Genomic DNA, 18,022 nt, shown 5'->3' on the forward strand with positions numbered 1-18,022 from the left:
AATGGATGCTAAAAATAGTTACTGAAAGAAACTAGTAGTGAGTAGTTCTTCTATGAGGAACAAGATATATCATAATTTTAATGAATGCTCCAGAGTCTAATTAGGGAAAATATAATAATTGTATAATAGAGACATCTGAGAAGCACCATCTTCACCACATGATCCATGTTAGCTTCACCAACAATGGGACAAATCAGCATCACACACCTAGTCGGAAGGCACACAGGAAGACACTATTTTTTCTGCAGAAAGAGAATTATCTGAATCAAACATGAAGAACATTGTACATTTCCAATTTGTGGAATACTTTACTAAACAATTGCTATATACTCTTTAAAATATCAGTGTCTGGAAAGGCACAAACAGACTGAGTAAATATTACACATGCAAGGAGACTAAAGACAGATGACAATGACATTAAATATAATGTGTAATCTTGGATTATGTCCTGGACAGATTTGAGTGGAGGGAGAATACTGCATATTAGAGAAAAGAAACATGTCAATATTAAATTTCCTGATTTTAAAAATTATACTATGGTCAGGTTAGTAAGTGATTATTTATAGTGAAAAAATGAGGGATTGGGGGTATATGGGCATTATGTTCACCCTTTAATCTCAAATGGGTCAAAAAATAAGTATATAGAGAGAAAGAGAATAAGACAAATAAGAAAGGTTAGCATTCGCTAAATATGCATGGAGGTATACAGTTCTTCACAAAATTTTGGACACTTTTCTGTGTCAGTTTATTTCATGATTAAATGCTAAAAAAAAAAAAAGGAGCAAATCTTGGGAAGTTGGGGAGGCTAATAGGAACACACAACCTTCCTTTGAGCTCATTTTCAGATAAATAAATCAAATCTTCATTGATTCTCCAGTTCTGACCTTTCTATCACACTTCATTCCTTGATGGACTGTCACTTAAGAATGGGAGGAAACCAATCATGGATCACAGAATTCATCCTAGTGGGATTCCAGCTCAGTGCAGAGAAGGAAGAGCTCCTCTTCTGGATCTTCTCCCTGTTATATATCTTCAGCCTCCTGGCCAATGGCATGATCTTGGGACTTATCTGTCTGGACCACAGACTGCACACTCCCATGTACTTCTTCCTCTCACACCTGGCCATCCTTGACATGTCCTATGCTTCTAACAATGTCCCCAAGATGTTGGCAAATCTATTGAACCAGAAAAGAACCATCTCCTTTATTCCATGCATAATGCAGACATTCTTGTATTTGGCCTTTGCTGCTACAGAGTGCCTGATTTTGGTGGTGATGTCCTATGATCGGTATGTGGCCATCTGCCACCCTCTCCACTACACTGTCATCATGAGCTGGAAAGTCTGCACAATCCTGGCTGTCACTTCCTGGTCATGTGGGTTTACCCTGTCCATAGGACATGCAAGTCTCCTTCTAAGGTTGCCCTTCTGTGGGCCCCAGGCTGTGAATCATCTCTTCTGTGAAATTCTGTCTGTCCTCAAGCTGGCCTGTGCTGACACCTGGATTAACCAAGTGGTCCTCTTTGCTGCCAGTGTTTTTGTCTTAGTGGGGCCCCTTTGTTTGATGCTTGTCTCCTACATGCACATCCTCTGGGCCATCCTAAAGATCCAGTCAAAAGAGGGCCGCATAAAGGCCTTCTCCACCTGCTCCTCCCACCTCTGTGTGGTCGGGCTCTTCTTTGGCATAGCCATGTTGGTTTATATGGTCCCAGACTCTAATCAACGAGAGGAGCAGGAGAAAATGCTGTCCCTGTTCCACAGCCTCTTTAACCCAATGCTGAATCCCCTCATCTACAGCCTGAGGAACGCTCAGGTGAAGGATGCCTTCCATAGAGCATTGCAGAAGAAGAGGTCTGTGTGAGGGGTAGATAGAATATTAGTTGGATAGGGATTTGCTTTTAAAACATGTGGTTTGCTGAAGAAAAACTCAGAAAAAATTTCCATTTAGAAGTTTGATATAAAAATGGTAATTTTTATAGCAAAAATTAAAGAAAAATTATAGTGAACAAAATAATATATTGTTTTACATTGTTTTCCCCTCTAAAAACTCTATGGAGTATGAACCCAGTTTCTGGATTAAATTTCAGTGTTGAGAGTCACACCTATTTAGAGAGTGGAAGAGATGGAAAAGCTATTTTTCCCCTGGTACTTGCATCATTTTCTTGGTAGTTTATTGCAAATCTCTCCTTTTGAAAGAAAGGCAAAGTAGATTGAAAGCAAGCAGAAAGAATGAAATAATATAAATTAGAACATATATAAATGAAATAAAAAGAAAAAAAATAATATCAATGAAAGCAAATGTTGTTTCCTTGAAAAGATCAACAAAGTTTACAAACTGTCTAGATTTACCAACAACAACAGCAAAACACTCAAATTAGTAAAATCAGGCATGTAAAGGAACATCATGACCAACCTTACAGAAGTAAAAGTATTATAAAGGAATACCGTGAACAACTCTATGTCAACAAGTAGAAACTTAGCTAAAACTATAAATTCCAAGAAAGACACAATCTACTAACTCACTCAAAAATAAACAGATAATCTGAATAGACTTATAATAAGTAAAGAAGTTGAATTAGTAATTTTAAAACTTTTACCAAATAAAGCCATGGACCTCATTGGTATAAGAATAAATTATACTTAATTTTAAAAGGAAGAATTTATACTATATCTTCACAAAAATATTTCAAAAAGTAGAATAAAATGAAATATTTTCCAACTTGTTCTATATATCCAGTATCATTCTGATACCAAGCAAAACAAAGACATCCAAGAAATGAAAACTACAGACCAATTTCCTTATGAATATAGATAGAAAATCCTCAATGGATATCAGCAAACCAGATCCAGCAAACATTGCAAGGATAAAATATCATTACTAAGTGAGGTTTATTCCAGAATTCAAGGTTGTTTTAACATTCAAAACTCAATCAATGTAATATACTATGTTAATTAAATAAAAGAAATAAAAAACATGATCATCTCATTACATATAATAAAATTATTTGACAATTCCAACATCCTTTCATGATTAACTCTCTCTCTCTCTCTCAACAAACCGTAAATATAAGGGAATGTCTTCAATTGGATAAAAGGAAGTTAAGGAAACCACAACTAAAATTGTAATTGAGAGGCAGAGGCAGGAAGATCACTTGAGGCCAAGAGTCTGAGACCAGTCAGTGCAAAATAGCAAGACCTCATCTCTACAAAAAATTAGACTGGCATGGTGGCACGTGCCTGTACTCCCAGCTACTCAGGAGGCTAAGCCAGGAGGATTGCTTGAGCTAGGAGTTCATTTGCAGTGAGCTATGATCTCACCACTGCACTCTAGCCTGGGCAACAGAGTGACCCTGTCTCAAAAAAGAAACAAAGAAAAGAAAAGAAAAGAAAGGAAGGAAGGAAGGAAGGAAGGAAGGAAGGAAGAAATGTAACTGATATTTGGCATGTTGATTTTGTATTCTGCAACTTTACTAAATTTATTCATTAGTTCTAATAGATTTTTGTGTCTGTGATTGAGCAATCTCACTTCTAGGTGTATGTCCAAAAGAAATGAAATCAGAATCTTGAAGAGATCCTCACTTTGATGTTCCCGGAAACATTATTCATAGTAGTTAAGATATGGAAACAACCTAAGTGTCCATGAATGGATGAATATATAAAGAACATGTGATATGTATATATGTGTGTGTGTGTATATGTATACACACACACACATATATATAAGATATGTGATATATATACGATGTGTGTATGTGTATATATACGTATCATAGACTCCCAATTTATAATGAAGAAATTCATAGACTTCCAATTTAGAATTAAGCCTAGAACCAACGAAGATTCTGCATCTGGCCTAAATAGGTCGAATGCAACTCGATATGAGTGTGGGAAATACAGATGAAATATGGTTCCTTTTACAAACCCCTAAAAGATAAAAACAAACAAACATCTATTTTTTGGAGTAAAATCATTTTCACTAGTAAAAATAACTGTTCTCTCTTGAGACACAGCTTCTGGCTTGATCCTGAGCCCTGGTAGGGCCTATGTGCCCAAACACGGTCCCACGTGACCAGGTAGCCTGCGATGCCCAGAAGGAACTAGAACTAGATTCATTAAAGCATAAATTTGACATGCACAGAAGTACTCCATCATCAAATGGAAGTAATAAATATGATATTTTAGTTTATTTATTTTGTTTATATTCATTTCATGGTGGCCTGTTTAAATATTTGTATAGATAGATCTTGTAAAGCTACTACAGTTTTTAATTTTTTTATAGATTTCCAGTCATTTTGGTCTGTGAACTCATAATCTAGTGTGGTTATTGGTTATGTGACTATTCAGTATGTTATGGGCATGAGCTGAAACCCAGACTTTCACCTTATGTCACACCCGAAGCGCTTACAAAGGAAAAGGAAAATGAGCCCTCAGTGTAGAGGCCCATGAACCAGAAAACTATAATCTGTCAATTTCCATCCCACCAACATATTTCTTAGTTCAGAAATTTTCCTGAAGCAGCATTAAGTGGAAATCTGCTTAGATTGTATCACCAGCTCTAGGATTTTGCAGAAGGTATTATGGGTTCTTTTCTGTTTCCCTCATATACTCATTCCTGTAGGGCTTCTGGGATGCTTTGATTTATTTACAAGAACATCTAAACTAGTATCATTGACATTCTGCATTTTCTTAGGGGCAGGTATGGATGATCCTAAAAGTATAGGAAAAGCAAGATCAGAACTCCCAACTCCCAATTTTCTTATTTTGCCGGTGTACATCCTGCCAGCCTGCCTGCTACACTGGCAAGAGCACCGCCCTTCATATACACCAGGTAAAAGCAACTTATCCTTTCCAGAAGTTCCTCAACACTCCTCCTTATTCCATTTTTTTTCCTTTATAGTAATTTTTTTTGTGTGTTGATCTTGGGAAATAGACTGTTGGTAGTTTAGTAACATGGTAAAAAGTCTAATAATTTTGCCCAAAGTCTTCAATTTGGCTTTGTCTCATTCTTCTCTTTCGCCTTTAATCAGAAACTTTTTTCTTTGAGTCAAAGTTATAAACATATTATTTTTCCAGTTTGTACTGACAGCCAATTTCCCTTTGTACTCCTGCATTGCTAATTCTTTATATTAAATTCCTATTAGTTGTATCATTCTTTAAAATATTTTATATGATATAACCTCTTTGGTATGATATGATACTATACGAAGAATGCTTCAGCCATCTTGTGTCCTCCATAATTTAAAAAAAAACAATCACTTTTTACTGTCTTTATTTGGGAAACAGAAATATAATGCACATTTTTAAGTATGTTTGAGGTTTACATGAGCTTTATTATGCATAACTACAGTCAGGAGGGTCTGGGCATTTTGAGAAAATAGGAACTGTTGAAAGATCTCTAACAAGACAAACTGAATTCTAAAAGGTAGCATGTAAAGAAAATCATATTATTGACAATACGCAAGAATAAAGCAAAATCAGGTAAGATACCTAATTCAGAGCTTACCAGGCTATTTTGGCAATCCATATATAAAGAAATAAAAATCTATGATAGTGGATATTTTGGTCCATTCTACTAAGTGAAGTATCCCAAGAATGGAAAAATAAGCACCACATGTACTCACCATCAAATTGATTTCACTGATCATCACCTAAGAGCACATTTAGAAATAACATTAATTGGGTGCTGGCCAGATGTGGGGGGGGCGGGAAGGGGATGGGTGTATACATACATAATGAGTGTGATGCGCACCGTCTAGGGGATTGACATGCTTGAAGCTCTGATTGGGGGGGTGGGGCAAGGACAATATACGTAACATAAACTTTTGTACCCCCATAATATGCTGAAATTAAAAAAAAGTAAAAAAAAAATCTATGATAGAAAATAGGGAAGTAGGGACTGGGAAATGAGAAGAACACAGAAACTTGAGAGATTGTCAAAAGAAGAAATGCATTCATAAGGTGTTATCACCAGATCTATGTTCAGGAAAGAAGGAAAAAAAGGAATGAAAACTTTCCAGCCAAATTTCATTCATCTTTCCTGATCAAATTCTAGTATGCTCTTCCAATCTGCTCACACTGATTTCCCTCTCCATAAAATTTATATCCCATTTCTAATTTTTACTCATCATTTTAGCATTTAATCATGGCTTTATATTTATTCTCAACTAGGTAAGGCATGTAAGTTTTATATGACCAGTGGGATTATAAGGTCCTTAAAATGAAGAACATCAGCATTAATATAGGTATTCTTCTGACACACAGAACATTAATAGTAGAAAACTTATATGTATATTGAATTGAATGAAAGATTTATAAGGATTGAATACTGCTAGAGACTGAATTAGGGGATGTATAAAAAAGAGTATAAATTATAAAAAATGTATTATCTCATTTGGTTATCATTATACAATAATTTTAAGAAGATAATGTGCTACAGTTTCACAGTTATTCTGTTATCTCTGGTTCATCTATCTCAGCCATCAGATCACTTAATTTATGGGTTCTGCTTTTCACTAATAAAGTATTTCTGAAGGAACTAATTTGCATTTCTTAAATATTAATGTGAAAGCCTTAAATAGATTTAAATGTATTAGGATAAATGAAAACTAATTCCAATGCCTTCTTCTATTACCTACCCAATGGGGCAGCTCTTGAGCATCAATTTTAGAACTGCTGGACAGCAGAAACATTTTGAAGAAATTGTTGAGATTAGAGTCATATAAGCTGTAATCTGAAGACTCTTAGAGTCAGAGACAGAAAGATAAGTTATTCTCTCCTGAGATGAAGAATCACATTCAGGGGAAGATGAGTAGGAATTCTAGAGCATTATGAGGACTGGTGAGAGTTGGTAAGGATGCACTTCAGGGTCATTGGAAAAGTGAGTTCAGCAGTAACAAACAGAAGATTTGGTATCTGTGCATAAAATTCATTCTTTGTGCTGGTGGCTGCTAGACTATGGACAATTTACTCATTTCCCAAACTTCACAATCCACATGTGTAGCCTGGGTTAACAATATCAACCAATTCACAGAATTAAATAAAATAGTACGTGCAACCTATACCAGAGGTACTGAAACACAACAAATGCTAAATGAACACTGGTGTCATTATTATGATCTTACTGCTTTGCATCACAGTCTCACCCTTAAGCAGATAAACATGTACATCTTCCTGAGAGCACTTACTCCCCTTAGGGGAGCAGAGACAGGGACAGTGACCCACCTTCCAGATATCAAGGAGACACAGTTCTTATCAACTATCTTGGGGATGACAGGAAGTTTGAATTAACAGAACAATTATATGCTCAAGTGTTATATCCTGTAATTAGTGACTTTTTGCTTTAGGTGATGGCCTTTGAGATGTTTGTGAATTTATACGCATCCGATGAGAACACGTCTGTTCCTGGCTTTCCCCCAAATTTTTCTTCCAAGGACAATCAAACACATGTGTTTTTTGTTCCCCTCCAGGGAGAAGATTTCACACACACACACACACACACATACGCTCATGTGATATACATGATATATATATGATATATGTGTACAAATATATACACACACATATATACATATATAGACACATATATATATTTTGTGTGTGTGTGTGTGTTTAATGACTGTGGCCTCACTGGGAAAATCAGGAGAGTCCCAAGAGCTATTTGTACTTGATTGTTTTAGGAAAAGCAATAAAAGAAAAGCAAATAAGGGTATTAAGTCAGTAACTAAAATACAGTTCTAGGAATTATAAGATGTTTAAACTAAAAATAAATTATCAGTTAATGTAAATAATGTTGAATTTGTGAAATGTATTAAATTCTCTAAAAGGAGCCAGACACTGACATAGATATTCTTAAATAAAATTATTTTTAGGACGCTATTATCCCACAATATTATTTTTATTCTATACCAAATAGGATGCCCTTCCTTTCTAAATGTGGTTTAGAAATATTTGTCAGATTAATACTGAAAATAATTTAGATATAATAGAAACCAGCATATGTTTCCCCTAAATTCTTTCAAATTAAATAACTCTAATTTTTGTTGATTCTCCAGTTCTGACCCTCTATCATACTTCAGTCCTTGACAAGCTGTCATTGAGGAATGGGAGGTAACCAATTGTGGGTTACAGAACTCATCTTGTTGGGATTCCAGCACTGTGCAGAGATGGCGGTATCCCTCTTCTGTACCTTCTTGGTATTTTACACCTTCAGCCTGCTTGGGAATGGCATGATCTTGGGCCACAGACTGCACACACTCATGTACATTTACCTCTCATGCCTGGCAATCATGGATATGTCCTGGGTGTCCAACAATGTCCCAAAGATGTGGCAGACCTAGTGAACCAGAAAAGAACCACCTCCTTTGTTCCATGCATAATGCAGATATTTTTGTATTTGTCTTTTGCTCACATAGAGTGCCTGATTTGGTTGATGGTGTCCTATGATAGCTATGTGGCAATCTGCCACCCTTTCCTGTATATTATCATGAGCTGGAGAATGTGTGTGGCCATGGCTGTCACTCTTGGACATATGGATTTATTCTAGCTCTGGTACATGCAATATTTCTTCTAAGGTTGCTCTTCTGTGAGCCCATGTAGTGAACCACCTCTTCTGTGAAATCCTATCTGTTCTCAAGCCAGCCTGTGCTGACACCTGCATTAATGAAGTTGTCATCTTTGCTACCTGTGTATTTGTCTCAGTTGGGCCCCTTTGCTTGGTTCTGGTCTACTATACTGGCATCTGCTGGACCATCCTGAAATTCCCGTCAGAGCAGAGCCAAAGAAACACCTTCTCTACTTGCTCCTCGCACCTCTGTATTGTTGGGCTCTTCTTTGGCTCTGCCATGGTGGTGGCTTCTATGGTCCCAGATTCCAGTCAGGAAAAAAAGAGAGAGAGAGAGAGAGAAAATGCTGTCCCTGCTTTATAACCTCTGAGAAATACTCAGATGAAGGGTGCTTTGTACAGAGTGCTGCAGAACAGGTCCATATAAGGGTAGATAGAACTTTAATCTAAGGTAGAGCCTTTTCCCTCTGAGATGTGGTTTGAGGATGACTTAATGGTCAGAAAAATGACCTCTTAACAAGGTTTGATATGAGGATGTGAGTTGGCCAATACTCACCTGATAATAGAGAAGATTTTCATGTGCAAGCATAATCTCCAAGGTTGACCATTTTTGTTCAGAGATGAGGCATTTGAATTATCAGCATGCTTAATTCTATAAAAATCTATGGAACCATTTCTTCAAGAAATAGATTAATATCTTCATAAAGAAAACATATTTTTATTGTTTAATTGCTAAAACAAGATATCAGCTTATTATTACCCTACATAACCAGTTCAATCATAGCCACCGCATCTGATACCAAGTGGCATTTTTCAGAGAAATGAATACCATGAGAAAAAAGCCCTGATTGAAAAAAATGACACATATAACCATTACAAAAGTGTATATTTCTATTAGACCAACTGTGAGACAAATGAAGAAAGCACTGAGAGTCACTATTGAATAGCTTATAATTTCCAAGTGCTTTGCTAGAGTTGAAAACTCTTTTTTGAAAAGATAGACAAAATAGATACACCTTTAGTCAAACTAAGAGAAAAAGAGAGAAGACCCGAATAAATAAAATCAGAGATGAAAAAGGAGACATTACACCTTATACTACAGAAATCCTAAAAATCATTAGAGGCTACTATCAGCAACTATATGCCAATAAATTGCAAAACCTAGAAGAAAATAAAATACCTGGGAATAAATTAACCAAATAAGTGAAAGATCTCTATAATGAAAACTACAAAATATTGATGAAAGAAATTGAAGAGGACACACAAAAAAAGAAAGATATTCCATGCTCGTGGATTGGAAGAACATATATTGTTAAAATGTCATACTACCTAAAGCAACCTACAGAGTTAATGCAATACCCATCAAAATACCAACGACATTCTCTGTAGAAATATAAAAAATAATACTAAAATTTATATGCAACCACAAAAGACCCAGAATAGCCAACAATCCTGAGCAAAAAGAACAAAACTGGTTGAATCAAATTACCTGAGCTCAAATTATACGACAGAGCTAAAAAGTAACCAAAACAGCATGATACTGACATAAAAACAGACACATACCAGAAAATTGGTTTCCCTGAACATCACCTAAATACACATCTGGGAACGACACCAATTGGATATCAGACTGAGGTGGGGGTGGGGGAGGGGATAGGGGTATGCCTACACAATGAGTGCATTGAGCACCGTTTGGGGAATGGTAACGCTTGAAGGTGCTGACTCGGGAAGGGGGGGTGGGGAAGGGAGGGATATATACCTACATGATGGGTGCAACGCACACTTCCTGGGGAACAGACATGCCTGGAGCTCTGATTTGGGGGGGAAAGGCGGTACATGGGCAACGTATGTAACCTGCAATTCTGTATCCCCCATAACAATAAGATGAAATAAAAAAAAAAATAAAAAAATAAAAGACATCCCAGATGATTTTGTTGTAAAAAAATAAAAAATAAAAAAATAAATAAAAACAGACACATAGACCAATGAAATGCAACAGAGAACCCAGAAATAAATCCACACATCTATAGCAAACTTATCTTCAACAAAGGTGCCAAGAAAGTACAGTGGGAAAAGGAGACAGTCTCTTCAATAAATGGTGCTGGGAAAACTGGACATCTATATGCAGAAGAAGGAAACTAGACCCTTATCTCTCACCATATACAAAAATCAAATCAAAATTGATTAAAAACTTAAATCTAAGACCTGAAACTATGAAATTACTAAAAGAAAACATTGTGGAAACACTTCAGGATATTGCTATGGGCAATGATTTCTTGAGTAATACCTTGAAAGCACAGGCAACCAAAGCAAAATTGAACAAATTGGATCACATCAAGCTAAAAAGCTTCTGTACAGCAAAGGAAACAATCAAAAAAGGGAAGCGACAACCCATAGAATGGGAGAAAATATTTTCAAACTACCCATCTGACAGGGGTTAATAACGAGAATATTTAAGTAGCTCAAACAACTCAATAGGAAAAAAGCAAATAATCTGATGAAAAAAACAGGCAAAAGATCTGAATAGACACTTCTCAAAAGAAGATATACAATGGCCAGTAGGTATATGAAAAATGTTCAACATCATTAGTCATCAGAGAAATGCAAATCAAAACTACAATGAGTTATCACCTTACCCCAGTTAAAATGGCTTTTATCAAAAAGACAGGCAATAATAAATGCTGGTGAGGATATGGAGAAAAGGGAATCCTTCTATACTATTGATGGGGATGTAAATTAATGCAACCACTATGGAGACCAGTATGGATCATTCTCAAGGATCCTCAAGAAACTAAAAACAGAACTATCACATGACTCAGCAATCCCACTGCAGGGTATATATTCAAAGAAGGGAAATTCAGCATATTGAAAAGATATCTGCACTTCAATGTTTATTGCAGCAGTCTTCACAGTAGCAAAGATTTGCAATCAACTTAAGTGTCCATCAATGAATGAATGGATAAAGAAATTGTGGTACATGTGTACAATGGAATATTATATAGCCACAAAAAGAATGAAATCCTGCCATTTGCAACAACATGGATGGAACTGGAAAACATGTTAAGTTAAATAAGCCAAACACAGAAAGACAAATCTTGCATGTTCTCACTAATATGTGGGAGATAAATATTAAAAACAATTGATCTCATGGGAACAGAGAGCAGAATGATGGTTACTAGAGACTGGGAAGGGTAGCAGGGGTGAGGGGAGTGATAAAATGGGAATGGCTAATGGGTGCAAAAATATAGATAGATAGAATGAGAAATATTTGATAGCACAACAAAGTGACCATAATCAACAATACGTTAGAGTATACTTTAAAATAACTAATAGGATTGGAATGCTCCTAACACAAAGAAATGATAAATGCCTGAGGTGATGAACATTCCTGTTTTGATTAATTCACATTGTACACCTGTACCAAACATCACATGTACCCCATAAAGATATATAATAAGTATTACGTACTCATAATAATTAAAATTAAAAAATAAATAAAAAAATAAAATGCTCTAATGATTAAGACCTTGGAATTCAAGTTTATTCTCCTACTAGATTTAGCATAGTTGGGAAATCAGATTACACTAAAAGAAATATGACTGCAGGAATTAATGTCAAGATTTTATTTCACTGTCAAACAATCACTTGTATCTTGCATCTCTCAAGTGCCCCCTGAATGTTTGGGGAGTGGAATAACATAAAAATTCATGAAACTCTAACAAAGTCACATATTTGGGTAGCTATAATACTCGCGTGGCCCTAGGATAAGACTTTATATATATGATCCTTTTAGTTATGAAGGTATTTCCTATTCTTGCCTTAACCTTATCTCACTATCTCTATTGTTTTTTCAGAGACAGGATCACTCTTCTGCCCTCTGGAAGAATAACAATGTTGGATTCTTCATGTCTCTATAGAAACCATGCTGGTGCAAATGAGACTCATTTTCTCATGCACTACACGAAGCTCTCATGACAATTGGGAAGGTACCCCGTGGAGGTGATGAATTAATAAAGCCTTCTTCTCAAAGACAACATGAAGAGCTAAGATCCTTCCTTGACAGTTCTCAGGCGAGCAGCAAGGCTTCCAATGCCATCAGTAAATTCAGCCACCCTGTAGAAATGTTTGCCTTTCCTGCATGAAGATTATCGAGGTCCTTATACAACAGCCATCTCCGGACACCCAGATTTCCTTAGTGCCTTTGTGAGTTCTGATCAAAGATAATCTAACATCATTTCCATTGCTGGGTTAGCTTTAACTGTCACAATTTAGTGTCATGCAAAAGTACATTTTTGCTCTTTTGATGCTCAAATTCTGCACATCGATAGTGTTAGATAAATAGCATAATCTTAGTAAAATATGGTAATGGTAACAAATATGGTATTAATCCCTATGATAATATAATTAATATGTTAATGGTTATTTTGGCTGACAGCTATTTTTTAAGATGAAGAGACATGAGTGTGAAAATGACTCTCCGGTAAACATTTAATATTAACAAAAAAGGACAGCAATTTATTTATTTGTTTATTTATTTATTTTTTGAGACAGAGTCTCACTCTGTTGCCCAGGCTAGAGTGAGTGCCGTGGCGTCAGCCTAGCTCACAGCAACCTCAAACTCCTGAGCTCAAGGGATCCTCCTGTCTCAGCCTCCCGAGTAGCTGGGACTACAGGCATGCACCACCATGCCCGGCTAATTTTTTCTCTATATATTTTTAGCTGTCCATATAATTTCTTTCTATTTTTAGTAGAGATGGGGTCTTGCTCTTGCTCAGGCTGGTCTCGAACTCCTGAGCTCAAACGATCCGCCCACCTCGGCCTCCCAGAGTGCTAGGATTACAGGCGTGAGCCACCGCGCCCGGCCTAGGCCAGCAATTTAAATAAAACAGGCTTGAAGTGTCACATACAGAGGCAAATCAAATAAATAAGTGTGCAAATGATTATGTACTAATTACACACCTCCAGTGAGGCTGCACATAGTCTGTGCAATGAGCAGCAGTTGAGTTTTGATCACTGATAACCCCACCCTCAGAACAATGTTAGGTAAATGACAGGAAATCAATAAATACTTGCATGAGCATGACACTCATCCTTGGAATGGTGGTGGGAGAGTTCCATAGCAAAGGGAATGACTTTTAATGTGTTTTGTGGTATTAAATTTATAACCTTACAGAAATTTAAATTGAGAATTATTTCTCATCCCTGCTGTTTCCAAGACAAGATATTCTACATAAAAAGGATGAGAATAAAATTTAAGCAAAAAGGACAATGTTATGTTTGTACTTATATTTTATTAATAGTTGTGGAATCAAAGATGACTTAGTTTAATCTCTAAGAAAATTCAGAGACTTCTTCTGTAGCATTTCTCATAGAGTCATCTAGCTATTGCCAATTACCTGCAGAGACAATGCTTAAAACTTGGTGTTCTAGAATGTTTATCAATATTAAGCCAAGTTCCAACAAAAGTTATGGGTCCTGTTTTCATGTTTAGATAATGACAGTGCAAATCTATTCAGTCATTCACATAAATGCTAATCTCAATATTAATTGTAAAAACAAAAAGTAAGATTTTAGGCTGAAAATAAGTCTTTACACTTGAATAAGAAAAGGTTGTGTAAGATAATTATTGTGGCGGTAACAACTGGTGCAGATGTGAAAAGTGTGTTTAGACAGGCAGGTAAGAAAGGAATGGGCAGTGAGGAATTTGGCTGATGGTATATCTAACCTTAGTGTACCCTGCCCTTAATAAAACCTTCCAATTTAAGATTACGCTTAATGCACTTTTAAGACTTCAGCATGTGTTTCAGTTAGCATTCCTTGTTTCTGAAAAATAACAGTAATAACTACATAATATAAGCAAAGAAAAGCAGACTTTGTTTGAAGAATATGGGATAGTTTACTGAATCAAACAAAACCTGTGTATTAAATTAACATGTGATGATATATTTATTTTGAAATTTTAGCCTCTGTTAAAAACATTAACATTCAAAAATGAAAAATATATGTGTGCAGGTCTGTGTGTGTGTGTGTGTGTGTATAGATATAGATATATTCTTAAATTTTATTTTAGGGTTACCAAATAGCCTTTAAATATCTATTTAAGAACACAAAAATTCATTGCAGCTGTCTCTGAACACTTGTCTGCCCAAAAAAGGGTATCAAACAAGTTAAAATAAATCAGTTTTTAAGCACGTCTCTTGAACTGTGAACATTAACTCAACTTCCTCTGTCATAGGGATATGGGAGACAATATAACAACTATCACAGAGTTCCTGCTCCTGGGATTTCCACTTGGCCCACAGATTCAGATGCTTCTCTTTGGGCTCTTCTCCCTGTTCTACATCCTCACCCTGCTGGGGAATGGGGTCATCCTGGGGCTCCTCTCCCTGGACTCCAGACTGCACAGCCCCATGTACTTCTTCCTCTCACACCTGGCCATTGTCGACATGGCCTATGCCTGCAACACGGTGCCCCAGATGCTGGTGAACCTCCTGGACCCAGCCAAGCCCATCTCCTTCACTGGCTGCTTGACACAGACCTTTCTCTATTTGACATTTGCTGTCACAGAATGTCTTCTCCTGGTGATGATGTCCTATGACCGGTATGTGGCCATCTGCCACCCCCTTCGATATTCTGCCATTATGACCTGGAGAGTCTGCATTATCCTAGCAATGACTTCCTGGACCACTGGAGTCTTTCTATCCTCGATTCACTTAGCGTTACTTCTACCTTTACCCTTCTGTAGGCCTCAGAAAATCAACCACTTTTTCTGTGAAATCATAGCTATCCTCAAACTTGCCTGTGCAGATACGCATATCAATGAAAACATGGTCTTGGCTGGAGCAATTTCTGTGCTGGTGGGACCCTTGTCCTCAATTGTAGTTTCATATGCATGCATCCTTTGTGCCATCCTCAGGATCCAGTCAGGGGAAGTTCAAAGAAAAGCCCTCTCCACCTGCTCCTCCCACCTCTGTGTGGTTGGACTCTTCTATGGCACAGCCATTATCATGTATGCTGGACCCCAGTATGGGAATCCCAAGGAGCAAAAGAAATATCTCCTGCTGTTTCACAGCCTGTTCAATCCCATGCTCAACCCCCTGATCTACAGTCTTAGGAACTCAGAAGTGAAGAATTCTTTGAAGAAGGTGCTGGGAGTAGAAAGAGCTTTATGAGAAGATTATGGCATCATGGTTCACAGCGACCTAGGAAGTTACAATATAATTTCAAGAGGTTCCTAACCTAACCAACCCAAGCATGAAAATTACCTGAGACACTTATTCAAAATAGAGTTCTCTCCTGTCCTACCATTAAATGACTGATTCAGTAGATATGAGATAAATTCTAGAAATTTATGTCTTCAAATATTATCAATAGCAAATTGTGGTGCAGCCAGTCCACACCAGGACAACACCCTTTATAATATCCTCATCAAGCTATGATCCAGCCCCATATTTCCCAAAATCTTTTCCTTAAAATGCTAATCCCTTCAGGGGACTTTATAAATCCGTTCTGTGGTCAAGTGAGTTTGAGAATTCCTGCATATTAGATGCTTCACTTTAGCGCTCTCAATTCGTATGAGCATAGCGAGTGCCATAAAAATTCCCTTGGTAAAGAAGAATTCTATTCCAGTTTTTAGCCCGCATTTTCCAAACTTATTTGATCACACAAAATTAGTTTTATAACACATATTAACAGTTTCCTGGAACAGGAGACCTTGATCTTTTTTGACTTACTGTGAATATTTCTTGCAACCACCTTCTAAAGCAAAATGATTTTTTTTTCCCCTACAAGGTGAGCCTCTAAACAGGATGTAAATCTACAAACAGTACCTATATTGGCCTGTGAGAATATGTGCTGTGTTTGGGTACAGACAGTGAGGGCTCTAATCTTCCACAGTGCATCATCTGCAGATAATGAATCCAACTCTCTCTCTCATCAAAGATCAGCATTCCTAGATAAGCCTCAGGAGATGGCCTCATTCAACTTCACAATCTTCTAAATTGGAGACAAAATATATATATATGATTCTGTATACATTTTCCTCTGTTTGCCACCGCATGAAATCAATCTAATTTTTATGAATCAGAGTTTTACAGGTAAAGCCAAAGTTCTCACAGATATCTAAAATGATTTCAAAACCCACTATCTACACAGTTAAAAGTTATGTCAGCTTGATACACCACAGAAAACAAGTAATTTTCAGGTGATGCATTTTCTTAGGTTGTTCTCATAAACATTTGTATTTAATTTCTTACTATGTTCGTTCAAAGAATTTACTTTTATACTCTAAAATAACTTTTTATAAATGATGGTGAGATGGTATTGAATACAGAACTGTATCCTAAAATAACTGTATCCACGATCATTGTTTTAGTTTAGTATTAAATTTTTTCTTGTACATCAGTTTCCTGATTTCTACATTTTCTGAAGCTCACCTGGAAAATAAAAAGAAACAGAAAGGTTTCGATATTTATGGATGGCCTACTATGCAACAAGATTTTCACAGGATCTGAAGCCATTTTTTGGTGTCCCTAAATATGTGTTTTCTTCTCACAGTGGATGTGTAGACAGAGCACAAATGGGCATGATCTCAAAGTTTGATAACTGTGCCAGATTTTCCCCCAAGTTTATGCCATGACCCCAGCAAGTCAGGGATCATGCTATAAGGAACTAATTAGTTTGGAAATTGCATGACTGATTGATATGAGATTTCCAAATAACACTTTGATCAGCTTATGCTCAGTAAAAGAATACAGCAAAATGCCAATGAATATGACAATATGGTAAGCAGCAAATCTTCTCATCCCACAAAAGGGAGGAAGCTTCTGTGAGAGGGTCTTTTTCTCCCCTCCCAAGAGAGACTGGACTCAGAATCTCCCTTGTTCAAAGTAGAGATTAGAGAACACTCCCAACAGGTGATCTGCAGTGGTGGCTGGTGCCCTAGAAGACCCTCCCTTCAGGCAGGTTCTAATGAGCCCCACTGAGACACCTTGTCCCCTCTTTAGACTCCTCAATCCACTCCACACCTCCCTAACAAGCTCCCCACAGCATCTCCACACCTTGGAGTGTCACCTGCAATTGGCTGACTTTCCAGGGTCCTTTATTCCCACTTCTGTTGCAACACAAGGGACCCAGGTTACACTGGGGAGAAGCTGAGCTACAGAGGTTAACTCCAGGAGCTTATTCATTGTCACACAGGTACTGCCTCCTGACAGGATCACCTGAACCATCTGGAGACTGGGGGACAAGGGCAGTGCTGGGATTCATGAAATTCAAATAATGCCAAGTACTCAGGGGCTGTAATGAGAGATGTTGTCCCAGAGGTTTGCTCTCTGGCTGTCTGTGTTGCCTAATTGTGTGTCCTGCTGGGATGAGAACAGAAATAGAAAAAGACAATTGCTTTGTCTCTCCTTCCCAGCGGAGGTGGGCATGCATGAGGGTTCACGACCCAGCCCCTCCAGCGA

At 37.1% G+C, this 18,022-nt stretch overlaps 2 protein-coding genes across 2 annotated transcripts; both read left to right on the plus strand.

Moving 5' to 3' along the window:
• The first annotated feature begins 926 nt into the window (after positions 1-926).
• Positions 927-1,859, plus strand: LOC138377327 (olfactory receptor 2A2-like). The gene has a single exon (XM_069462175.1). The coding sequence runs from the start codon at positions 927-929 to the stop codon at positions 1,857-1,859; it is 933 nt and encodes a 310-aa protein (XP_069318276.1).
• Positions 1,860-14,797: 12,938 nt separating this feature from the next.
• On the plus strand, positions 14,798-15,730 carry OR2A7 (olfactory receptor family 2 subfamily A member 7). The gene has a single exon (XM_069462338.1). The coding sequence runs from the start codon at positions 14,798-14,800 to the stop codon at positions 15,728-15,730; it is 933 nt and encodes a 310-aa protein (XP_069318439.1).
• Positions 15,731-18,022: the final 2,292 nt, after the last annotated feature.

This window comes from Eulemur rufifrons, chromosome 29 (genome assembly GCF_041146395.1).
Source record: "Eulemur rufifrons isolate Redbay chromosome 29, OSU_ERuf_1, whole genome shotgun sequence".
In the NCBI taxonomy this organism is placed as follows: domain Eukaryota; kingdom Metazoa; phylum Chordata; class Mammalia; order Primates; family Lemuridae; genus Eulemur; species Eulemur rufifrons.

Coding starts and splice junctions, on each gene's coding strand:
- LOC138377327 (XM_069462175.1), top strand. CDS start 927: ATGGGAGGAAACCAATCATGGATCACAGAATTCATCCTAGTGGGATTC.
- OR2A7 (XM_069462338.1), top strand. CDS start 14,798: ATGGGAGACAATATAACAACTATCACAGAGTTCCTGCTCCTGGGATTT.